Source organism: Mus caroli, unplaced genomic scaffold (assembly GCF_978045245.1).
Source record: "Mus caroli unplaced genomic scaffold, Mus_caroli_1 scaffold_1, whole genome shotgun sequence".
NCBI lineage: Eukaryota > Metazoa > Chordata > Mammalia > Rodentia > Muridae > Mus > Mus caroli.
Window position 1 is genome coordinate 37,198,720 of NW_028227256.1, and position 26,423 is coordinate 37,225,142.

Sequence of the window (26,423 nt, forward strand, 5' to 3'; positions counted from 1 at the left end):
CCCTCCAGACAGGTCGATACTGGGGAATGTAGATGCATTATTTACAAAAACACACAGCACTTGGCTGTTTATAGGGCCCCTTATTCTTACCGCCCTTTGTCCTCCCAGAAGTCCTGTAGGTGAGATGCCAAGATCACCTTGCTTGATATCAGAAGCTTAGTGGCTATCTTTTCTGCGGATTGGCACCCTCTGAGCTTCAGATCCCCTTGGGGTGGGGGTGGGGAGACCGGGTGAGTGAGAGCAGCTGCCAGGGAAGGCAGGTAGACTCATCTTCCCACCAGGCTAGTTCTTTGTACTGCTTCGGATGTTCACCAGCTGGGAGCATCCCATCTTTCTGACCCCAAGGAACAGCCTAGGAACTGAGACAACAGAATCTAATCAGTTGGGCTACTTGGGCCATGATAAAGAAGAGATGAAGTCCATCTGTCATTGGAATTGGTGCCCGAGTCATCCTCACTTAATAGCAGTCTTCTGGGTGGTGGATATCCCACATGGAATCCCATGGCTGTGAGCTCCAGGAGCTGGTGCTGGCGACAAATACTACCTCTTCCCCCTCTTAACTCACTAAGCAGCTGCTGGCATCCTTTTCTATTTTGATCTCTTCTAATTTCTTAATATCCTACCCATTATCTTATTTAATTATATATACACACATCTTAAACTAGCTTCTGACCTAAGTGGAAACATCGTGGGCTGACTCCCATTCTGGCGCGTAGTAAGTACTTGCCAGTAGGCTCAGTCTTGGGTGGCCATTTGTTCTAAATTCTCACACAGCCTTGGCTCTGCTGAAGCCCCGTGCTGTGATGTGGCAGGAGAGGGCTCTTCCTGCTCCCGAGGCTTGTAACATCTTCCGCTGAATCTCTATCCTGGTGAGACTGCTTAGCATTAGCTTTCCTCATTCTACCAAACCAATAGTCACTGAACGCGACTATGTCCCAGGCACTGGGGGAAGTATGAGGGAAAGTGAAGGAATAAATGAAAATCCTCATCTTCTCATGCATGGGCCCTCTTGGCAAGTCATAGAATACCAGAACCCCCCCCCCCAGAGTACTTTGAAATTTACCTCTTTGCAAAGCTTGTGGGTCTGGCTGCCCTTAGGACACAGTAGAGAGGGCGTGGAGACAATAGTCATACATGTAGCTCAGTGGTTTTCTAAGGAAGAGCAGGGATTCTGAGAAATACTCGCAGGCCAGCTGTGCAAGAGAACCAGGATGGATTGGAAACCTGCGGATGGGAGAGACCAGCAGGGAGTGTCTACTCACCTGCAGTCAGAGATGCTATAGAGGGAACAGCTTGTTGGTAAGCATCGCAGAGCCAGGCCATTGCAGTGGGACAGCCATGGCGTACAGTACAGGGAAGAGCATAGATCCTCAAGAGTCTGAGGCTGTACGATGGATCTATTGTGAACCTGCCACTTCAAAGCAGAGAGGTTATCAGGGCCCTGACTCATTGGCCATGACCTGGCCCGTGTGTTGTTCTTAAATGTGCTGGCACTTGGTTTGCGTCTCCCTCTCTGTGGTTGCGGCATGGTTAGTGATAACAGGAGAAGGATCTGCAAAGTTAGCAGCCTCACTCTCCTCTGCTTGCTTGCCTGCTGGGGCCTCCGGAAGTGCCATATTCCTAGCCAGACCCGATGCAAGAGTGGGCAGATGGGCCCTGCCAAAGAGAACTGTCACTAAGCGTGGAGAGTCACTGTCCCTTTGGTTTCCAAACTGTCTCTTCCTCCTGTGTGTCCCTTGACATACATGCGACAGAATGTTGAGGCATTTTTCTATCTCACCTGTTTTGAAAGGGACTTATAAGATGTCATAAATTAAAAAAAAGAATGAGAGAAAATGTTAAAAATGACCCGGAAAGCCCCAGCTGCCAGTGTCTTCAAGGTAAATGTAAAATACTCGAGAAAATAAAACTGATGTAAAGTCAGGTAGAAACTTGTATTTGGTTTTCATTAAAGGGGCAGGAAGAGCAAGACGTAGGCCTCTGAAGTTACCTGTTCTGCAAGCACAGGTTAGGAACCACAGCAGAGCTTCCAGCTGTCAGAAAGGCTCTCCAGAGGCTGACTCTGCATGTCTGGCCACCTCAACTCAAGAACCCAGGTCACCGGAAAGTATAGCAGAGGCTCCCAGGGGAAAGAAGTGAAAGATGAGCCGCTGTCCCTTTTAGTCAAAGAATCTTACCCTGTCGATTACCCAACACTTTTGTGTAAATATTTTTAAACAACCTATTTGCAGATCCAAATTGATATCATAAAACTTAGCTGTACTACCATTTTTAAACAGCAGTATGATGTTTAAATGTAAAGAAGACATAAAAGCACTTTTATTAAACTCACTTATTTCAGTGTGTCAGTTCTTAGGGTAAGGCTATGCAGCATTTTATATAAGTTGGCCAGAGAATAGCATGGTAGCATACATAAGTCTTCAGGGGGAACAGATGAACTAGTGGCCACATGCAGACCTAGTCTTGACTCAAGTCAAGGTCTCAATGCAGTCAGAGGTGAATCTTCTAGTCGTCACCACAGTGATAAACCTCCCTAAGCCTTTCAGTAGGTATGGGAGTCATGCCAACTCTGCATTTTCTATAAATGTGGAGTGGACTCAGGGGTTAAGCTCAAACAGCAAAACCTTTTCTGTTGCATGGGACACCTAGTGCTCATGAGGAAGAGGAGTCAACTCTTTATGAACAGGACTGCCTTGTGTTGTTCCAGATTCTAGAATCTGACCGACACCCAAAGTGTCTTCTGCCACCACATCCTACTGTCTCCAGGAACTTAACCTGACTGGGGGAAGCAACGGAGAAGGGACAGACACTTACATATAGAAAAGCTGGTATTCTCCAATGATGGAGAAGCCCCATCGCCTTAGCAGCTCGGTGTGTTTATTATATATAGTCAAACAGAGAGGTGCAGTTACTATGTGCAACTGTGCAAGGAGGCAGGATTTCTTGTATACACATACACAAGGAGGAAGGGTATTGTATGTAGCTGAGCACAGAAGCAAGGTGCACTGACCTCCGTAGAATCCATCTCTGAAGAATAACAGTCTTCAGGCTGTAGACATCCAGAAGGGAGAAAGCTATGATGGGCATGTTCTTCACACACTGTCAACATCCACACTTAGACCCATGAGGGAAGGCTCTGGCATTTTCTGGAGCCTAGCCTGGGGAAGGAATCTAAGGCACTGGGACTCATGACACTATGTCAACCATATACACTCACTAGCTCCTCATGTTTCCCTTCTGTAGTCTCTGGAATGCTCGCCCAGGGGCTCTGCCAACTATGTTGACAACTACTGGCTTCACTGCATGACTAGGTAGCAGCAATTGAAGCATTTGTGTGGGTGTGGAGCCTGGCATAACCCATGCAGTAGTAGATAAACTGTAGGGGCGGATAATATAGACACTAGCCATCTAGGATGGGATCATATGTAGAGGTGGCGGTAGAGATCAGAATACTGGGCATTGTGTTCATGGAGGCGCCTAGTGAGGCGCACAGAGGAATTTGATGGGGTGGAAAATAATAGTATTATTCCTGGTAACTACAGCTTGTGGAACTGAGCACCCAAGGTTTCTGTGTTCCACTCTATGTGTTACCCCAGGTGGAAATTCTAAGGGAGAATGCTGCTGCAGTCTCTGTAGATCCTCAGCTAAGAGTCAGAGCTCTTCTCAGCCCACTGGCCTAGTCTTGATTGTAGTTTCTTGCGGCAGCAGCCATGTCTCTGCTTCACTTTCCCCTCTTGCCCTTAAACCCATGTGCCTTCGCTGAAACGGGCCATCTTGTAGCTTTAAGCCTTAGATAGCTGAGTGTTGACTTTCCATAGTAGCACATGAAGCCAATTTGGCAGTTTTTTTTAACCTTATCTTTATCTTTCTGCATCCTCTGTGGTAAAAATGATACTTCCTTCCCCTCTTTATGTGGGTAAATAAGCAAAAATAAATGTACTATGATTGAGAAATTGAAGGTCTTGACATTCTGGGTTTCCAAGACATGAGTCTAATTGGTCCCTTCTCGTGTCTGAGGCTTTCTTGCTGGTAGTCCTGTACAGCTGTTTCTCTAGTGGTTCCCATGGTTAGAATGTCTATACGTGACACTGTCTGTTACTAATCTCTGTAGAATCGACACCAGTTAGATCATGTGTCCCCACCCTCTCCTTTCTGAGACTAGGAAATTCCTAGGCCCATGGACTTTTTAGAAGTTGGTGTCAGATGCTCTATCTTATCCCGAGGGTTTGAGCTTGCGGCCTTGATGCTTCCATTTCTTGTAACTGAGAATCACGAATTGATAAGGGATAGCATCACTTAGACATTCAGGACCAAGGCTGAAGGGGAAATGAAAAGTGAACACCCACCCGGGAACTACAACGTAGCTATCTTGTGGTCTATTTTGCTGATGCCTCTTCATTTTCCCTTGAAGAGATCTTGGAGGTGACCTTCCTTTCCATGCAGTGACACACTCACCTTTGTGTCAATATAAAAACAACTCCTTTCCTGGATATCTTTGGGTAAGACTGATGAACACCGTGGGATAGACTCAAGTTCCTGCATGTCTGTAGATTTCCTTGGAAATGTGCCCACTCTGGTTGCAGAAGCACAGGTTCCTGTAAGTACAGAATTGTACAGTGGTTTCTATAGTCAATGGTTTTGCGGCCTTATGCAGTCCTTTCAGCCTTCCCTGTCACACTGACATTTTTGATTCTAAGACTGTCAACTATTGACTAGCTAGTTGAATGTGTATATAACCAAGGTACACCCAGGGAGCATCGCCATCTTCATTGGTGAATTTAGTTTAATACCAAATCCCACTCTTTACATTTCTACCAATTTCCAGTAGACATGTAGGCTGTGGCACTTCATAAGCTGGGGTACATGCTTAAACTCTTATTTTTTCTCAATTATGATAAAATTAATGGGAGCTGAATTTTCTAAATATTTCTCCGTACATTGTCTATACATGCATACACATTTCTAGGGGAGAGGTTACAGATGTGTTACAAAGGCTGGAGTACTATGAGGCATTGCTTTGGATGGTAGGCATGTAGGGATGAGGACAGAAATGTGGAATGTGTGTGCTGTAGCTTGAGTGTGGTCAGAAGCGTTCACAGGTGGGAGACGTAATCTCCAGTCCAGTTGTGTGAGGCAAACCTCAGAGACAATTAGGTCTCGAAGGCCCTGTTCCCAGGAATGGATGAATGTCAGTATTGGGACGTGAGGTCATTCTCACAGGAGCGGGGGTTTTACAGGAGTGAGTCCAGCCCTCTCCTGCTTGCTCATTCACTTCTTGCCCTTTCTTGCCCTTCCACATTCTGCTTTCCACATTCTTCCATGGATGATACAGCATGCGTGCGAACACAAACACACACACACACATACACAGACAGACAGACAGACACACACACACACACACAGACACAATGTTGGCACCATGATCTCAGACCCCAGAACTACGAGTCAAATTAATTTCTGTTAGTTGCTTGCAGTCAAGCAGTTTGTCATAGCAGTAATATAGGTAGGTAGATAGATTAGAGATAGATATACATTAGAGATAGATGATAGATGAAAGAAAGATAGATGGTATATTATAGATAGATGATAAATGATAGATAGATAGATAGATAGATAGATAGATAGATAGATGATAGATGGGTAGACAATAGATAGATGAATAGATAGATGACATGGTTAAGATTTCCTTTATAAGTTTCAGACTTGGAGGTTGGCTCCAACAGATCTCTGGGAGGAGGAGGAGGAGAATCTTACTCTTGAGTTAGACTCGCCCTCTGGGTTTCTATTGAGGTTTGACTTCCTTAGAATTTCCTCTAGAATTCCCCCAAGTCCATGATTTGTACAGGTCCGCTTTGCAGCTCACCAGAATGTCCCCTGTCAGAAAGCAAGTCTATGAGACCTAAAGGATAGGCCCACTAGAGCCTGGACCACCAGCACTTGCCTCTTGATTATGCTTCAGGGTCTTGGGTACCCTGGAATTCTTTACCCAACTCCCCAGACTCTGATTCCACGGCTGCCAAAGTCTGTCTTGGGTGCCTTGGGGGACTTCACTCTAATATGTCTGCCATGGAGTCCTGTCAGGGTTGGATAGAGGGGAATGTAGCCACATGTATGGATTAGGGTGTCAACTGGAGATACACTAAGATCCCCTTATAATGTGGAAAGAGCTGGCTGAAGACAGTGCTTTGGGGTAACTATGGGCTACTGTTGTGCCTGCTCTAGGCAGATCCTACCATAGGGCCAGCACAGCCTGTCTTTGCACACTGAGTTCCCAGGCCCAGGACAGGCTTTCCTCAGCAGCACTTAGGTGCTTCCTCTGAGGTGGACCCACACAATGGGTGTCTGCAGTGCATCTCACAGCGCCCTGCCTAGCTTCTGTTCTGGAAGGCAGGGTTCTCAGTGTTGGGGGAATTCCTCAGGAAGAGGAAGAGAATTCTTCAAGTTCATGGGAAATTTCTCATTCATAAGAAACTCTCTAATAAATTCAGTATGGCCACATACGAGAAGAGTACTCTCTTCAGGTCTCACCGTGCCTCGAGGACTATGTCAGGGCCCACAACTGTCACTTCCCTTGTTCCTTCACTGGACAAGTTAGCTCTTGCAGAATGACAGAAAGGCATTGCCTCTTTCCCTTCTGACCCTGGGATGAGGGCCAGCTCCCTCCCACTTGCCGCTAGCTTGTCCATCCTTCGCAGCTCTTGTCCTGGCCACCACCCTTCTGAGAAGGGGCTTTTGTTGGGAGTCAGTAATTGTCAAACTGATTCTTGTTCTTATTTTCTATTTTTTTCCCCTCCATACTTTACTTCACATTGGTGCGTCTCAATCCGAGTCTAGCGCTATGTTAGGCTGCATCTGTTGCTGTAACAGAACACTGGAATCTGGATGATCTGTAAATCATAGTTTATTTAGTGTAGATGGCTGCATCTACTGAAGGGCTTGTGAGGCTTTGTAACAGCAGACACAGGGGAAGACAGGTGGGTGCTTGTGGAAGAGACGGAGTAAGAGGTAGCCTGGCTTTGTAACAGCCTGCTCATGTGGACTTCAAAAATGGTGGGTGAGGGATTCCTTCCATCCCCCCATCTCTCTTCCACTAGTACGTATCATGCACCTGGCCCATGTACACTGTGGAATACGGCTCCCTGCTCACAGGGATATGGGTGCAGTCTGAGCCTCTCCTGCTTTCTCCCATCTCACCGGGGAGCTGCCTGAAACGTCTGAGGCACCTGCATGTTGTACCATGAGATGCTGTGTAACTTGCCCCTGGCTCTGGGGAAGGGGTGTGTGTGTGAATGCCCAAGGCCAGAGTCTGATTGGTTACCTCGGAGCCATCACAGGTCTCTGTGATGCTAGGGAGGATGGACGAGATGCATGCTGGGGCAGAGTAGCACAGGTACTTAGGAGCAGCCGCCAAGACACTCGCTGTGAAGTGAGTATTTACTTCACACTGGTGCTTTTCAATCTGAGTCCAATGGGCTTCGTCGGTGGCTGTAACAGAACACTGGAATTTGGATAATATGTATCGATCCCCAGAATCCAGACAGAGATGGGGGTGAGCCAGGTGCTCTGAGCTAGAGACTGAAGTACCCTTCTGCTCCTGGCGTGGGCAGTGTTTCTCAGGACTAGTGATGATGTAGCTTCAGTGTTGGTGGTCCAATCATGGGTAAGAAGCGGGAAGAGTGAAGCCATTTAAAGGGGGTTTCAGGTGGAAAGCAGAGTGGGGTGGAGTGAATGGAGAGTCTTCTTTGTAGAAGGGCCCTGATGCACGTAATTCCATCTTGCCTGCTTCACATTTTGTGAGCCTCCCTGTGGTATTTTCTCGGTGGTTTCCATCAGCTAAAGTCATTTTTGAGGCTCCTGGGGACTGAGGGGGAGAAGTTCCTGACTGTTCTCTTTGATTTTGTACTGTAATGTGTCCAATGATGAGGACGGTGAGCCACTGTGCCCCCGAACAGTGAGTGTGATGCTGAGTTCTACCTCCCGAGTCCAGCGTGACTCATAGTTAGGATTTAGTGTATTTAGTCTACCCCAAATGCTTAGCGTTGGTTTGGTCAGTCTGTTTTAGTGGAGGACATTAAAAGGTCCCCACCAACTCTTAATAGGAGTACGGAAATGACTCAGACATGGAAAAAAATAAAGACTCCAAGATGCTAGAGGAAACTGCAGAAATAAACAATGCCTGGAGAGATTCCTACGGCACACACCAGCAAGGCAACCGCACACAGCTCTTTGGAAGTTATTTTAAATTCTGAATATGGGAAGTGGGCATATGGATGTTTGGTTTTAGGAAAAAAACACTTTTTTTTTCAAAGAAGCTAATGTGCCTGCTCTTCAAAGGGACTTTTCCAAGTTTTTTCTTTGGGCATGTGGCAAAGCCTTACTTAGCCTAGTATTTCGTCAGTACTGAGAGACAGTCATCCCCAGAGGGATTTTTATCAATTTCTGAGTCCCTCTGACAAAACACATGGTGCATGCATTTAACCCACTTAACCCTTTGTGTGTCAAATTCTGACTCCTTTGCCTTCTTGTCCTAAATTCTAAAGGACCGTGGGACATTGAGCTCTGTTTTTCTTTGTCATGACTGGATAACCCGTTTAGACTTATCTTGAGGTGCTGGTGCCCTTTCCACCTGTCCATTCAACAGGTTTTGACTGGTTTTTTTTTTAATTTTTTATTTTTTTAAATTTTTAATTAATTTTAAATTAGTTTTTAATTAATTTAATTTTTAAATTAATTTTGTTAAATTTGGTTGGAAAAAATCTGGCTGGCCTCCTCCCAAGGGGCACTGGGTTGTTGGAGGAAATATACTCCGATCATGTCAGAGCAATCTGCATTCATCTCAACCCCCTAACTGGTAGTGCGGTCCTCCTTGGCCCTGTATTAGTCAGGGTTCTCTAGAGTCACAGAATGTATGGAATGGCTCTATATTGAGGGAATTTATTATGATGACTTACAGACTGTAGTCCAGCTACCCAACAATGGGCAGCTGTGAATGGGAAGTCCAAGAATCTAGTAGTTGCTCAGTCCCACAAGGCTGGTTGTTTCAGCTGGTCTTCTGTAGAAGTAGATTCCAACAGATGTGCTGGTAAGTTAAGTGCAAGCAGATGAAGAAGAGCGAATCTTCCTTCTTCCAAGGTCCTTATATAGGCCTCCAGTGGAAGGTGTGGCCCAGATTAAATGCCTGGATCTGGCATTTGCTTGTCTGAGGCTGACCCTGAACACAGAGATCTCCTTGCCTCAGTCTCCTGGGATTAAAGGCCTGTACTTCCTTGCCTGGGCCTAAGCTTTTCATAGCTACTGTGCTTCAAAATCCAGGTCAGAAACTTGTGTCTTCCAGCCTGGAGATCTGGATCACAGGTGAGCCCTCCAATTCTGGATTGTAGTTCATTCCAGATAGAGCCTAGTTGACAACCAGGAATAGCCATTACAGCCCTACCTGAGGGGATATAACCACCAGCTACTTCAGTCCCTCTTCTGCTCCTCTGGCCACTAAGAAACCTGTTCTCCACATCTTTGGTCTTGACTCCAGCTTATTTTTCACACAGTGGCTAAAATCTCTACAGGAAATGGAAATCTAGCCACACCCCATTCTGCTATGTTAAATCTTTAAGTGACTTTTTGCCATCAGCAAACTGAAGTCCTCAGTGAGATCCCCCTGTTGTAGCCATTGTGAGCTCTACCTTTCCATGTGCACTTCCTGGCAGCTGTCTTGCCAGGAAGTTCCTTGTATGTTCCAGAATGAAGACATTGCTAAACAGCCTCATTCCCTCTCACAGGCAAGTTAGGGCTCCTCTTCCCTCATTCTCATCTCTCTCTCTCTCTCTCTCTCTCTCTCTCTCTCTCTCTCTCTCTCTCTCTCTCTCTCTCTGTATATATATGCACATGTATATGTGTATAAGTGTGTGTACATGAGTGTGTGTGTGTGTGTATAAGCATGTGTAGTGTGTATATGTGGGTGTATGTGTGTGTGTACTTGCGTGTGCATGCAGTGTCTCACAGCCTGGTGAAATGAGTATAGATCTACTCATTTCCTCTGTAGCCACCAAGTTTCATGAGCCAGGCTCTCCGTCATTATTCCTGTTTCTGTGCCCGGGACCAATGTAGACAATTCAATATACAGTTGTCCAGGAGGACCATGGGTAGAGAAAGAAACAGGCAGAAATTCTTTCTTCAAAGCTTGTCATTTCAGTGTGAGTTTTTGTCATGACAGCAGAGGGGGAACTTTGGCTCCTATGTGCCAACTCACTTTACCTTCCTCATAATACTCAGTGACAGATAACCAATATCAGCTCTATGTGCCACAAGGAGAAACTGATTCATGGCTGAGCTTACCCAATGTCCCACCTCTTTGTGGAGACTGGGCTTGGTCATTCTTTAACTGCTGACCCTAAAATGTCTATGCTAGGTCATCTCTACCTTGGGGCTTCTGTCATTTGTAGATATAAGAGGCTGGCGTATTTGGGGAATGTATGTTTGCTTCTTTGCTGGTTTAGTTTGCCTGTTTGTTTTGGAGGCAGAATGGCTCTATGGCATCTAGGTTGACCTCAAAGTCATGATCCTTCTGCCTAGCTTCTGGGGTGGGATTACAGATGTGTGTGCCTCCACGCCCAACATTTGTTGTTTTTTCTTGGGAGTGCAGTTGGTGTCATCTCAAGGGCTTGTTTTACAGCTTTCCTGGTCTCCTTATTCCTTTACTACCTGTCTTAGGTGCCTGTGAACAGACACCATGACCAAGGCAACTCTTATAAGGACAACATTTAATTGGGGCTGGCTTACAGGTTCAGAGGTTCAGTCCATTATCATCAAGGCAGGAGCATGGCAGCATCCAGACAGGCAGGGTGCAGGAAGAGCTGAGAGTTCTACATCTTCATCTGAAGGCTGCTCTGAGGAGACTCCCTTCCAGGCAGCTAGGATGAGGGTCTTATATGCCCACAGTGGCACACCTCCTCCAACAAGGCCAAAATCCTCCTAATAATGCCACTTCCTGGGCTGAACATATACAAACCATGACACTACCCATCCCAACTTGGTATAGAAATTCAACTCCCAGGTCCTGGTAACAGATAAGAACCTAGAGCAGCTGCTGCTGTGGGCAAAGGGTCTTCCCACATCCTGCCTAAAGCAGGGTAAGGGGTGATGGAAAACTTGCTCCCCCTACCCTGCCTCATCTCCCCACCACTGAAGAAAACACTAGGGAAGAAACTGGTTGTCTTAGGTCATTGGCCATGGGCTTGAAAGAGTTAAGGATTGTTCATCTGCAGTTAACCCAGAATTCCAGTGGGCAATCCACGCACCACAAAAGGCAGACTGGCATATTTTCCTTTTTCTGCCTAATAATCAAACAAGCCCAGTCTTGTACCTGAGTGAACTGGCAGCCAGCAGTGTCCATGTGACTTATTTATAAACACTCTTGTTGATGCTATAATGACTGAGTGGGTACTGGGGAGCGTGGTGCCCCCTTCTTTTCTTCCTTTCTACTTTAAGGACTTGACAGACAGAATGCTGTCAGAAACCAGGCCGGAAGCTTCAAGCTCTCCTAGCTTGCTTCGTGTTCTGAATCTAGTTTAGAGTAAACACAGCGATTGTGCTATTAACCTACATTGTGGCAAATGACCGATTTTTATGGTAAAGGATCAGAGTTACAGGGTATGCTAGGAATGTAGTCTTACTACTCTGGGGGTAGGTTTCGAGGCTTAAGCCAGGCTTAAGAGTCAACATCCTGATACAGGGGTTACAGCCACAAGAACTGATTGGGTGTGTCCTGTAGGTTCATTTAAAAACCCGCCTCCCATCATCAGTCTTCATTTTCAAAGGCACGTTGTAACATTCTAAACATTGTAACATTCTAAATATTGTAACATTGTAACATGTTAAACTTCTAGTGCAGTTTCTCAAGTAGAACATTTCCAAGCTAATCTTTAAATCCTTCACATACCCAGTCTTCCCCAATGCCATCTTAGTTAAAGGACTCTGTTTCTCACTTATTTACAGCTTCCAGGTAAGAATACAGGCACATTTAGTGTCTCATAAAGTCAAAGAGTCTCATCTCATAGTCTTCTCTGGACGTGGTCCAAGGCTGGGTTGAAGGTGAAGCTGTTTATTTTACTCATTCTTTTTGCATCCATCCTTGAGGTTTTATTACAGACGTCTGGGTTTCAAGCACAGTTTCGGTGCTTTGGGGACAGGGATGAACAGGTTGTATTTCTGGCTTCATGAGGCTGCCAATCCCAAGCTAGGTGGAAGATTATGCTTGGGACATAGCAGGTCTCAGGTTGCTAGGGAGGTCCAGAGAATGAAGGCAGTCAAGAGCTCTGTGGGGCATCTAGCTCTAGGGCCTGAGGTCTGGTGCAGTAGGAGAGAGTGGGTTAAAGAGCAAGCCCCTAAGTACAAAGCTAAGAGGATGGGGCGCGTGGTGGAGGCTGCTGTGGAGTGATCTGTGGTGGGAGGCTGAAAGAGTCAGGAATGCTTGGCAAGGGAGCCGGATTTTTCTACATGTCCTGGGAACCTAGGTGGATTGTTGAGAAGTTGATCTTTTTAAAAAATATAAATCCACAGGCAGAGATTCAAATAATAGGGAGCTTGGTGTTGTAATCAATCCGAGGAGGGAGCAGGGGATGGAGGTAGTTTGGGTATGAGCAGCAAACAGGATCATGAATAAACTGGGTGTGTTGGTGATGAAGGATACCAACTCTTAGGGTCTAGGGAGAGAGTGTCCCTGGGGGTAGCAGCCCAGGTCTTTTGTGGGTGCATGCTTAGTAGGTCTGGAGCCCTGTGGGGCTGACAGCCAGGTGAGAAGTTCCAGGAGAGGGTAATCTGGTGGGGCAAGAATACTTGCTGTTTATTGTTGGGATTGGGGCTCTTGCGGTCCCCTGAGTGGATTTCTCTAAAAGTTCACTGTAGATATGAGGCTAGAACTTACCAAATGTCATCGTGAGAACCTGTGAAGGAGAAAGGGATAAGTACAGAAAGGAGACTGTAATGTAATTTTATGTCATTTGGGACTTGAGAGGTGGCAGGCAAGACTGACTGCTTTGTGTTCTTCTTTGGATTGATTTGACAGTGTTTTAGGAACTTGGGTTTGGAAGTGACGTGATGGGCATGTCCTGGAAAAGGTTAGGTGAGTCCTTGATCCCTGCCATACTCCCTGACATACAGATGGACAAAGGCCCATGCAATTAAAACAGCCAAGGGATAGAATCAGCCTAGGTGTCTGTCAACATGGCTAACACACATGTGGTCCATACACACAGTGGAATATTATTCAGTCACGAAAAAGAAAAAAAAAGTCATATCATTTTCAGAAAACGGGTGGAAGGGGTGAAGATGGTATTATCAAAAAGAAGGTCACCTGTGTTTTATTTCATGTGTAGAACTTAGCAAAAACCCACGTATGACATGATGGGAACTCGGGACTTGGGAGGGGGGGAGATAGAGTGGTATGGAGACAGGTAAGGGTAATGAAGGCGAAATAAGGTCATTGTACAACATACATATGATGAAAATGTCACAAAACTCAACGTTTTGTAGAATGAAGGCATAACAGTAGACCCAGTCACCAGGAGTGCAGTTTAATATGGAGCCGAAATGCTAAGTGCCATCTACAGTCATGCCGGTGAGGCCTTTGGAGCCTGTTCACCAGAGATCATCTGGAAAATATAAAAAACCCCTGTGAAGGGAAATCCATCCACCACAAGAATAAGCTCAGCTCTACTGTGTCGATGTGTTTGAGTTTAGTTTTTTTTTTGGGTAAATCTCCATGTATCATGCTGTACAGGCGATTGAATATTGGGTTTTAAAATGAAGGCATGACTTGAGCCGTGTGTGGGAAATCTCTTCCATGTGGAGACAAATGGACAAAGGCAGAGATTTGGGTTTAGTGAGTTCGTGTGTCCCTTTTCCTCTTGGAGACCAGTTTCACAACCATAGCTATTGCAATACATAGGTGCTCAAGCCCCTTCTACACCCACCAGTGTGCTTTTATCATCTCCTGGTTAGTTATGGTATCTCATCAAGTGTGAACATCAACAGTTGTTCCCAGTATCTTATAGACTGTTAACCTCCTGAAAACCATGAGTCTTCGACACAGAAGCACATTCTTTCAAGTCAATTAGCCTGGGTAGTTTTTGGATCTGTGGATGTAGCTCCCAATCCAGAGAACTGGGTGTGGTCTATTTTGGTTGTCGATGTGTTCTGAGGGGACTCACTTGGAGTTCAAGACTAGACATGTATATGGAGAGAGATGCCAGAAATGTTTCGAATCTCAGTTGTCAAGTGCGTCCCTGATTCCGTCACACATACACCCCCAACCTAACCAGAAGCCCAGCGTAACATGGAATGGTGAAGAAGGCTTTGCAGTGTGGCCTGGTGGTGTGGCTGAGGACAGCTGGGGCTCAGGACACTGAGACATTCACTGGATTAGTAACACCCTGTCTTTCTTCTCTTCTTCTGTTTCCCCAGGAGAATATGAAAGTGCTAGTGGGGCTCATTTGTCTCATTGTGCCTCTGCTGTCGCTGGAGATTGGTAAGTCACATGTCTCTTCCACTGTAGTCTACCAGCAGAGGTGATGGAGAACACGTGGCCCTCACTGTTCCTCTATCAGGAATTTTTCTTCAGTTATACCCAGGACACAGAGACTTCAGACCCCAGAACTGTCCATGGGAAAGTCTTTTTCCGAATCTTCAACTCTTGTTCTATGCCTGGTATTTGGGGAAAACTGAGGCCAGTGAGATTAAGAGCTCGGGGTCATGTCTCTAGATTTGAAATGAGAGCTCCCTTCTAGGTCTCTGGCTCTAGTCCAGGCCTCTTGCCACCTCATGGCAGATGGAAAAATGTGGGAGCTGCTGATCCTGGCCTAGGTGATAAGCCCGGTCGTGGGCCCACAGCTACTTTTGGAATTCTTGTCCGATTTCTTCATTTTTATGGTCTCTTCTTCATTTTTTGCCATACATCTATTGAGCTTTTACAGTGCGTCAGCTGGTAGGAAATGAAGCTATAGCGGTGAACAATCTTATGCAGGCAGCTGATGGCTGGTCCCGTTCCTCCTGGGAGAGACAGGATGTGTTGCATAAGTTATGCAGTAGTATGGATAAGTTAGCCAGAAACTCTAGGAAAACGCAGAGTATCTGGGGATGGAAGCAGACAGAAGGTTCAGTTTTACACAAAACTATCTCACAGAAAGGTTGGTTTTGACTAGAACCTGAAGGAGGGATGAAAGATGCCATGGGGGAAAGACGCTGGGGAAGGAAAGGGACCTTTGCAATGTGTGCAAAGGCCCAAAATGTCAGGCTTATCCTAGCACCTCAATACCTAGTAGAGACCAATGAGAGGCCAGAAGACACAAAGTTACTGGGTTAATGGAGAGATGATAAAGGGATTGGGGGAAACCTTGAATGCTTTTTGAAGAATCTTGGCTTGGCTGGCCTGAATTCTTGGTTCAAAATGAGAAGGGTTGAGGACAGGAGGCGATGGGGGTGACTCCAGGCTTACTGAAAAATAAGAACATGATTCCAATCTGTAGCACCCATGTAAAGAGTCACATGTCACTATGCAAGGGCCTGTAGCTCTAGTGCTGTGGGGGTCAGACACAGGAGGATGGCTAGGCTAGCTATCTGCAGCCTCCCTCCACCACTGCTGCTATCTTCCACAGCTGCCGCCACTGCCACCACCATCACCTCCACCACCACCACCAGTCACCTCCTGCCCCCTCCACCACCTCCTCCCACTCCTCCTCCACCACCACCACCTCCACCAATCACCTCTACCACCACCACCACCAATCACCTCCCTTTCCCTCCACCACCTCTACCACCATCACCTCCATTACCACCACCACCACCACCAGTCATCTTCTGCACCCTCCACCACCACCTCCCCCTCCTCCTCCTCCTCCTCCTCCACTACCACCACCACCACCACCAATAATCACCTCCTCCCCACACCTTCCCACCCCCACAACCAGAACCACCACCACCACAACATCCAGAGAAACTTTCTAATGTATTTTATCTGACTCCTTTTTGTTTTCTGTTAGATTAGAGTCTCAGGAGGCAGAGGCAGAAAGAGGTTAATAGTTCAGAGGTCATTGTGATGATCTAGGCAAGCCATGATAGCAGTGTATCCCAGATTGGGGGTGATGCTGACTTGGCCAGAGATAAAGAAGAGAGTCAGCCAAAGCTGGAGTGTATTTTGAGCTGGCAGGATTCGCAGATGGAGTCCATGTGGAGTATAGGGCTATAGGGCTGAGACTGAGGCTTTGGTTTCAGCAAATGCGAAGTAGAGTTGCTGCTGCTGCAATAATGAAAGATCAGATGTTCCTCGTGTGCATACCGTGTGCAGACTGATAGGTATCCTGGGTGTCTGAATGCTGCCCATGACGGGGTAGTGTGGGGACTGAGAGACAGGATGGAAATGTGAAATCAGGGCAGCCAGCAAGCAGCTGGTGTGAGAGCTGAGCCCAATCGAGGTCACTTGAGTGTGGTAAGGAAGATAGTATCAAGAACTGGCTTTCCCTTCCTGTAGCATGATTGATGGCCAAGCGTTCAGTGGTCAGAGAGCTAGTAAAAGTCTGACCTGAAATTTTGGAGGACCAAGAAGAGAAAGTGTCTCGGGGTGAATGTGTGTGTGTGTGTAAAATAGAAACATGTCAACGCAGGTGTACCGAGTGAGATGACAGCCCTGAGTTATTTAATGTAGAAACTTACAAGTCACTCTCCTGCTGGAGTGGGTCCAGCCCGCAGACACGCAGATCACTACTGTTGCTGCTGGTGGTTGTTTTCTGTAGCTACGCCTGGAGCCCTCGGGGTGAGACTCTGCCCCACCTCTAGTTCAGGCTGACTTCCTGAGAGATTTACCGAGATCTGAAGTATTAATGTACACATCTATTAGGAAATCACAATCAAAGTCAAGATAATAAACGTATCTACCACTCTCTCGCCCCCTCTCCATCCCTCCCCACTATCTCAGCCCCAGACAAGCTACTTCCTGTCACTGTAGACGGTCTTGTGCTCTCTGAAACGTTAAACAAATGTTAAACGTATCAGCATGTGCTTGTTTTGAGGGAAAGGGATGTGATGATTTTTTTAAAAATCCAGATTAGTCGTGTGAGGCTTACTCACGGTGTAAGGATTAATGCTGGTCACTGAATGGCCTTGGCAGCCTTCTGTTTTATGGAGACAGAGCCATTGTTTATCCATTTATGTGCCCATGGACACTGGTGTGTTTTAAAATATGATTTTAATAGAAATATAAGTAGAAATATGTCCCTTTGCTCCTCTTTCCCTCCATCCAGCCCCTCCCACCACCTTCCTTTGAACCCCTCCCTGCCTCTCACTCTCAAGTTGATAGTCTTGTTGTAATTGTGATGAATCAGTTCCATCAGGTCTTAATATGGCCTAGCCAGCCCCCCAATAGTGGAGACTGAGCCCTGCTGGTTTCTTAAATCAGCTTTCGCACAATCACTGGGTGGTTGTCCCCAATCTGTTGTCTTTGCTAGACTGCCTAGGTCCCAGCTGCGCTTCCCAAGTAACTCACTGAGTCTCAGCCAGGCTGCCTTCCTGTTCCATCTGCCTGTCCTCAGGATGCGCTTCTCCTGGTCACATGCTCATGGTCCATCTTTCATGGCTGCCTCAGCCCCTCTCCATCTTCCTTCTCTTCTCTCCCATTCTTTCTCTCTCTGTCTATCTCTGTCTGTCCCTGTCTCTGTCTCTGTCTCAGTCCCTACCTGTAAACCCCTTCACCACCAGCCCAGTAACCAAAGCCCCATATTCTTCTAAAACCTGGCCTACCTCTATTTTCCCCAGTTATGGGCTGTAGCCACTTTTATTTAACTAATACCTTTAAATTGGGGAACAAGGTTTACACAACAAAGGCCAGTATACCAGATCTTGGGGTTCGAAACTTAGCATTTGTATACACAGCAGCACCAGACAAACCCCCAACATGGTAGCTTCTCTTTCTTTGATCATTAGTGTTACATATGTGCATGTATGCTTTTGTATGTACAAAGATAGAGATAGAACATTTTGAGTCCACTTTGGTTGCTTGCGTGTATATGGTTTCAGGGTGACCACTCTGCATTAGATAACCAATCATGGGGCTCAGCCCTGGGTGAGGCTCAGCCAGGGGTGAGACCCCTGCCTCCTCTCGTTGGTTGCCTGTCATTTTTTTGCCTAGGGACCCCATGAAGATTTCCCCTTCCAGCTTATATGCTCCTTGATACTGTCCTTGTTCTGGTCTTCTTACGCAGCCGTTTCTAGGAGAGACGGGTTCACAGCACACTTCCTGGTGCAGCCTTTCCGCTCTCTCTTCCTTGATGTTCCGAGTCACAGATGCAGGAGCTGTGCTGTAGATGGGGTTAGGCTCCTCACCACAGTCCACTGATCTCATTACATCCAGATAAGCTTTTCTGTGAGCATCTCCATCTGCCATAAGGAGAGGATTTTTTGATGGGGGAGAGGTAGCCATGCTGATCTGTCAGTATTAGCACATGCATACACACACACACACACCATATATATATATATATATATGATATTTTGAACATCATTGTGAAACAAATGCTGAAAAGAGAGAGAAGTTACAAGCCAAAACTACTTCATATGTTTTTACAAAAAATAGTCCATTTGAAATTATGTATGGGCACAGCTATAAAACTAAAGTTTGACACTTTGATTAGGTTACTGATACTCCATGTTTCTTTGTGTGGATGTGGGTTGTTGTATAGGCTGCACAGCTCCCTCTGAGGTACTTTTTTTTTTTTTTGTAATGGGAGAGTCATGGTTTTTGATGAGCCACCTAGTCTTGGTTTATCTGTAAATGTCTTCATTTCTCCTTCATTTTGAAATGCCATCTCATTTCCTCCTGGTCCCAGTGGATTCTGGGAAACAATTGCACTTAATGAAGAACCTGTGTGCAGTACAAGACATTTGTCCTACAGCATTCAACGCTCCTTCCCTTCCTGTGCCTGAACTCTGAAGTACTTAGGCAGATGTGTCTTCTACTTTATTCTTAAAGTTTTTTCTTCTTTTTCTCTGAAATGAAATTTTTAAAATTTTATTTAATCTCTTTTTTATACTCCAGATTTTATCCCCCTCCCAGTCCGCCCTCTGACTGTCCCCATCCCATCCCTCCTCCTCTATTTTTAAAGTTTTTAAAGCTCATTAGATGTGTAGATTAATGTGTTTGGGAGGTAGGAACATGATGCGATTCCTTCATGTGGTGTTTTATTGGCCTTCTTCTTGGGATTCCCATTATGCACAAGTCATTTGTTCTTGGAGGCACCAAAGACACAGCTGATTGATTGTCATTTACAAGTTCCTTTTTCTGTCAGTCCACACTCAGCCTCTCTAGTGAAGCAGTTTTTATCTTAGTTATGGGATTTTTCCATCCCAGAATTCCAGATTTCAATGATTTCTCCTTTGTCCTTGTCGTCGTTGTCGCTGTTGCCACTGCCTGCTTCTTCTTCCTCTTCCTCCTCCTCTTCTTCTTCTTCCTCATTCTCTCCTCTTCCTCCTCCTCTTCTTCCTCCTCCTCCTCTTCCTCTTTCTCTTCTTCCTCTTACCCCTCTTCCTCCTCCTCCTCTTTCTTCATTAACATTCTCCTTGGTAAGACATTGTTGTCATATAGTTCTTTTATATTTTAGAAATATTTTTAGGAGTTTGGAATATATTATTGAGAGATATAATAGAGTCTTTGCAGAGTAGATGTAACACCCCCACACTCCCCTGAAATAATCTCTATTGGCAGCTTTGTTTATCCTGTGTTTGGACCCAACTTTCCTGTTATTTTTTTCTTTTTTTGTTGTTTGTTTGTTTTGTTTTTTGAAGTGTTTTGCTGAAAATTGGGCATTTTTGGAAGCATAATGTATAATCTGGTAACCAGATATCCTCCTTCTATGTATCCATAGTTTTCTGTTATTACTGAGTTATTTTTAAGGTTTCTCTCTCTCTCTCTCTCTCTCTCTCTCTCTCTCTCTGTGTGTGTGTGTGTGTGTGTGTGTGTGTGTGTGTGTGTGTGTGTGTGCGTGCATGTACCATTGCTCATGGAGTCCAGAAGGGAATCTTGCAACTTTTGGAGCTGTGTTGCAGTAATTTCCAACACCAATAATCCCATACAAAACCCACTACAATCCAGTTATTATCATTCTAAGCAATACGCCTAGATTGGGCAGGACTAGCACTATATTGACTTATTCCCCAGCTATGGGACCCTTTGCTACTTGCAGCTTCTCCTGGCCACTCTGCTCCATCTTTGCTTTTTCCTCCTTCTCTCCCTCTCTCTGTACCTGCCCCCGTTCTCGAAGACCTCCCGTCCCACCTTTACCCTCCACTGCCCAACACAGGCTCCAGCCTTTATTGACCAGTAACTGGGGAGAAGGCTCACATGAGATCACCTGAGCAGGTGATTGACCACTTCCACTCGTTGTGAGGAAGCAGAATTAACATCAGATCAACCCACAACAGAGCTGGAGTTACAGGCATTGGTGGCATGTGATGTTGGTTCTGGGATCTAAATTCTGGTCCTCTGAGAGGCAGTAAGCACTCTTTACCACTGAGCCATCTTTCCAGTCCATCGTTAGGTGATTTTTGTTTTACACGCTTTAAGTTGTTGCTGTTGTTTTTGTTAATTCGTTTGATGGACTTTCTGAACCAGCCTTGTAGAGTCTAGTGTATGTCCATTGAAGTCACTGGTAAACGTAGTGACTGGCTAATGATTAGAAGACCTGTGGCCCTGTATTCTCTACCTTTTGCTGAGGGGCAACATGTGGGCTGTTTACAGCTCTGCCTTAGCCTTTACTTCCTGCCTGTAGATGACCTCAGCGTTACTCAGATGTGAGTCTGAAACCTTTTCTGGATCTGTTGGACAGCTGTGCGTGTGTGAGTCTGATCCTCTTTTCCCAGGAATAGGCCAGAGCGTTCAGGTCTCCCTTAGCCTATGGCTCTTGTGTTCTGACTGATGTAGCTTTAGTTGACATTGAGTTTGTTCATTGAACACCTTGAGGATAGGGCTCTTCTGAAGAATCTGAGTCAGGTCAGTAACCTGGGACATTTGAGAAACTCCAGACCTGCTCTGCTTGTGAAAAGCTGCTTGTTTTCAGAGACATTGTATTTGCACAGTCCTGGTTTGAATATTAGGGATCTGAGGAGAAGGGTGTGGTAGCTAATTCACAAAGCAATAAAACATGCTGTTCCATTTTTATCAGCAACTTTCTGAGTCTTCCTCCTCCTCCTTCTGTTCTTTCTCCTTGTCTCCCTCCTCCTCTTCCTTATAAATGTTCCTCTGAGTGTCGGACGCTTTTGACTTAGGGGAAACCCAAACAAACCTGAACCCCATCTTGCCTTACCCTGCTTTTAGGGATGAATGAGTTACAGAGACTTATATACTCATAGTTTAGAAACCTTCCCTAAGTTATGTTTCTGTAGAGCATATAAGTTGACAAGATGGCTGTTTCTTCTAATTTACTTTGTACTTTTTTCAAAAACCACTTCAATATATTTGTGTGTATTATGTCTGGGTCTTGATGCTATTCCAGTGACACATTTATCGTTATTCCGATGCTATGCTGACTTAGTTGTGACAACTTTATAAAGCTTTATAGGTTTATAAGATTTTTGGTAATGATTTTTGGGGTGTCAGAGATAAGAAACCAAATGCCTCATTTGTCAATTTGTATGAAATGTTCTGATCATAATTTGATTGAGATTAAATTGAATATAAATGTGTTTGGAATATATTTAACAGGAACAGCTTAACAAGAGCAATTCTGTTTTTACAAATAAATCCTCTATCTACTTGTTTGTAACTTATCTAACTTACTGAAGTGAAATTTTCCAACTTTCAGTCTATAATTTTATTTTATATATTTAACTTTAGTTTTTAATACCTTTTGGTACTACTGTAATGTGATTTCTAAAAATCACAGTTTGCTGAGAGTTTTATTGAATTTTAATTAAATGGCTCTTTCTGCATCTGTTGAGATTTTTGTATAATTAAAAAAATCTCTTGTATATGGATATTTAAAGTTTTAATGTTTTTCAAATATAAATTTATAATGCATTATCTTTTTAACATATATCCTGTAGGAGTCAATTAGGTAACATATTTGAAAGAGACACATCTGTATTTATAAGGGAGTTTGGTTTCTGGTTTCGTTGTAATGAAGTTGGTTTGGGTGACAGATTGATGCTGATGTCACATGTGAGTTTGGAGGCATCCCTGTCTCCTTAATACTTGGGAGGGTTTGTTCAGAATTGACAATCATGTCTTTGCTACCAGGAAAGACCTCAATGTGAAGCCATCCAGACTTGACATGGTCTCTGGTAGGATCTTTTACTACAAGTTCTCTTAGAAGGCACAGGACCGTTTAGGCTATCTCTCTCTCCCTGACAAGGTTTTGATAGCTTGTGTCTTTCAGAAATCTTTGCCATTTTATTTATGACACTGGATTTATTACATTAAGGCTGTTCATAATACTCCTTTTACCCTTTTAAGATCCCTTTAATGAGACATCTTTTTTCTCCTGATTAGAGATTTATTTATTAGAGGTTTAGTTTTCCTCTGCCAGATCTTTATTAATTTTACGAAAGATGTATCTATTCTTTAATTGCTCTTCCTCTTCTCTTTTTATTTCAATCATTTCTTCCCAGTCATTATTTACTATCGGCTTACACTGCTGCTGGATTAGTCAAGTTTGGTATCTTCTAAACGGTATGATTGCTTCATATTTCGAGGAGCTGTTCACAGCTGGTAAGGCTGTGCCCCCAAGGCCTAGTCATTTCTGAGGTTTGTGGGCAGTTTGCGGCCTAGAACCTGCTTCTCATGTGTCGTCTGACCCCAGCTTTGCTTCGACACCCCTCAGGATTGATCAGCCTTTCACACACAGACCCAGCCTTTCTTCCTCCTACTGGGAGTGAGTGCACAGCCTGGGGGCGATCACCCATGAGTAAGCTCCTATCACCTGGATGCTCTGCGGCCCATGTGGATCCTGAAACAGCTGAGCTGGCCCCTGCGGATTTCAAACCATAAGCTAAAACAAGGGTTTCATTCGTTTAAATTGTTTCAGTCACAACAAAAAGTAAAAAAATATGGATCCAGAGGCCATTAGTATCACCTTCTGGCGAAGAACTTGTCTAGTGTTGTCTGTGTCTGGAAACTATGCGTGAGCTGACTTTAGAGGTGACTGACAGTTGTATGGAGGGGATTTCAAGGCAGTCCAACATTCAGACTATGGCAGGGTTGTTGCTGGCTGTGTTCAGTCAAGTTTATAGTGAGGTTAGGGATCACACTGTGGAGTAGAGGAGTTCAAAACTTGTCCCTTGGTCAGAAGAAGCCAGGGTAAAGCTGAGGCTAAGATGTGGTGTCTGAAGATAGCCGTGCCTTTTAAAAGAAGTTGAGTGCTTCACAAGGTCGTCTCAAGGGTATGAAAGCACCTCTGGGGTGCCCATATCATCGTGGAGGACTACGCGCCCAAGGAAAAGGCACTGTTTCAGTTACTTGAGTCCTCCAGGGGCTCAGAGGCCATACAGCAATGGTCCAAGGAGGTAGAGCTAACATTGAATCTAGCAGAAGACCTTAGTATCAGCCACACAATGCCATCATTCATGATATAAAAATGTGAATTTTCAAAGGAATGCCTGAGAGTACAGGCACTGTAACAGGCTTGGAAGTCCTGTAAGCAGCCATGAGAGGTCATTTAGAGAAACTTGACCCGGTGGTGTGTTTTCCTGATTAGTTCTTGATATGCCCAGCCTACTGTGAGTGATATAAGTTGTTTTGTTATTGTACAGGTGCCCATAGTAAGAGATGGTCTTGAGTCTCAGTTGAGACATGGGCTTAGAGTTCCGAGTACTGTTAGAACTTTAAGGACCTTCTTGCGGATTCTTACAGATGGGCTACAAGCAGTTTTTACATTGTAAGCAATCATGAGCCTTTGAGGGCCAGGGGGTTGAATGTTGGGGTTTGAAGATTAAATTTCCCCCATAGGCTCATCCTTATGTTACGTACCTGCGACTGTGAAGTTTCACTATGAATGAAGTATTATTTAACGGGACATTTTGTCTGATATTGTTTTCTTCTTTGTGAAGGAATTATTGGACAGTTTCTTGAGAGTACAGATCTCCAGAGGATGGATTCTTAGAGCTTTTAACATCCTCTCGGTGATTTGGAAAGTCATTTTCACTGGAATGATGGCTGGATAATATTTTTACTCCCTAGAAGAATGGTTGTAACTAACCCTTTTGGTTTTGTTTCTTAACAGATGTACTTAAAAATGAAAAAGTAGCCAGGTGGTGGTGGCACATGCCTTTAATCCCAGAGTTTAGGAGGCTGAGGCATGTGGATCTCTATAAGTTCAAGGCCAGTCTGGTCTACAAAGCTAGTTCTAAGACAGCCAAGACTATACACAGAAACTGTGTCTTGAAAAAACAAAACAAAAAACAAAAAACAAATACATTTAAAAAAAAAAGCATCTCTGGCTACTTAAGATTTTCTTGTCACTGGTGTTGACAATCTTGTTTTAGATAGTTGTTGTGGCTCCCTTTTTCCTTTTCTTGGTGTTCATTGTGTCTTTGGGGCTCAGGCTCATTATAACATCTTAAGAAATTTCAGCATGTGTTCCCACACTCCCTCAGCAGTTCATAGTCAACGTACTCCAGCTGCCCCAGCTATCTCTTAATCTCAGATATTTTCTAAAGTTGCATCTTCAGGTTTTCTTAGTTTTTCTTCCCAGTATATTTTCAACTTGGCGATGCATTTTTTTTTGAGTACTAGAAGTCTTTTCTTTTTCATTGTTTTATGTCTCTGTTGCCTGTCTCTTCCATCTCTTTTAGCATCTTGAGCAAGTAGAAGACAGTATATGGCAAGCCTTGAACAGTCTTGTGTCCTATGGGTGACCAAATAAGTTGTTCAAGTGGGAGGGCATATATTCAGTCTTCTCTTCTCCTTTGTACGAAAGTCACTGTCTCTCCTCCATTATTCCTCCCTTTAGAAGAATAGGGAGAAAGTAAGAGGGGATAGTAACCTGCCCAGGGTACAGCCCACAGAGAACACGTGACAAAGCTGGAACTGACTGTAAATGATTCAAACTCTGAAGACCACGGTCTTGAACACACAACTGGAAAGTGTGCACATGGCAGGAACTGGTATCTTTACTAACCAATGATGCTAAATTAGTTCAGATGTATAAGTTACATTAAGAGACACTGGAAACTTTTCTTGACATTGCTTCTCCTTTCTCTCTTTTAAAGATGTATGTACAGAATATTCAAATCAGATCGTTTTGTTTTTATCTGTAAATGAAATTGATATTCGCAAGTGTCCTCTTACTCCAAATAAAATGCACGGCGACACCATAATTTGGTACAAGAATGACAGCAAGACCCCCATATCAGCGGACCGGGACTCCAGGATTCATCAGCAGGATGAACATCTTTGGTTTGTACCTGCCAAGGTGGAGGACTCAGGATATTACTATTGTATAGTAAGGTAAGAAAGGAACGCATATACGTGTCCTAAGTTTCTATGATAGTTAAGGACAGAAAAATAATGATTAAATTTAATCATTTAATAATGATTAATAATAATAATGATTAAATTTCCATCTTTTACTTTGTTTTAGAAACTCAACTTACTGCCTCAAAACTAAAGTAACCGTGACTGTGTTAGAGAATGACCCTGGCTTGTGTTACAGCACACAGGCCACCTTCCCACAGCGGCTCCACATTGCAGGGGATGGAAGTCTTGTGTGCCCTTATTTGAGTTTTTTTAAAGATGAAAATAATGAGTTACCCGAGGTCCAGTGGTATAAGGTAATTTCGTTTTCAATGTGATATTTTACTTTTACAGTTTCCCATTACTAACAGTAAAATTTATCTACAGAAGTATTTGCTTGAATATTGTTCTCTTTGTAGTGGTGCAACTTCATAGAGAGAGGAACAAAAACAATATGATCGTGTTCACTGATCCTTACAAATTACCTACAATATTAAAACCCTTGTCTCTATCTGTCTCAGTAAGATGTAGTTTCAAGAAAAGTGCTAGAATATCCTTTGAGAGATTAGATTAGAAATTTAAGCCCCTTAAGAGAGAATTTTTATAACAGAGATAGTGTTTTGTGTTTCATTAAAAACATATGTTTTGAGGCTGCAGGGATGGCTCGGGGATTAATAGCATGCATGGCTTTTGCACAGAACTAGAATTTGTTTTCCAGCATGACAGAATGTGGCTCACAACTGCCTATAATTACAGATCCACCTGCCGCCCCCTTCTGGCCTCCATGGGTACTGTCCTCGTGTGCACAAACCTCTACATCACACATCCACACACTCGTAATTAAAGATAAAATAAAAATAAATCCTAAAAGACTAATGAAAAGCTAAATGCTTCATACGTAACATGGTAGTGTCTGTAGCCACTTAATCAGTAGGTGGAA

At 44.4% G+C, this 26,423-nt stretch overlaps 1 protein-coding gene across 5 annotated transcripts in view; it reads left to right on the forward strand.

The window, feature by feature from the left end:
* Il1r1 (interleukin 1 receptor type 1) overlaps window positions 1–26,423 on the forward strand; it is an 86,652-nt gene that overhangs the window by 40,137 nt on the left and 20,092 nt on the right. For 4 of the 5 annotated variants that reach the window (XR_015046938.1, XM_029474728.2, XM_029474724.2 and 1 more), the window contains exons 2-4: window positions 14,455–14,518; window positions 25,240–25,477; window positions 25,611–25,800. Coding sequence is in view for 4 of the 5 variants with exons in the window: in XM_029474724.2 (XP_029330584.1) it covers window positions 14,455–14,518; window positions 25,240–25,477; window positions 25,611–25,800 (492 nt within the window). In the remaining variant the exon portion in view is untranslated. Of the gene's footprint in view, window positions 1–13,057; window positions 13,115–14,454; window positions 14,519–25,239; window positions 25,478–25,610; window positions 25,801–26,423 lie in introns of all 5 variants that reach the window. The other variant, XM_085836746.1, reaches the window with a different exon arrangement.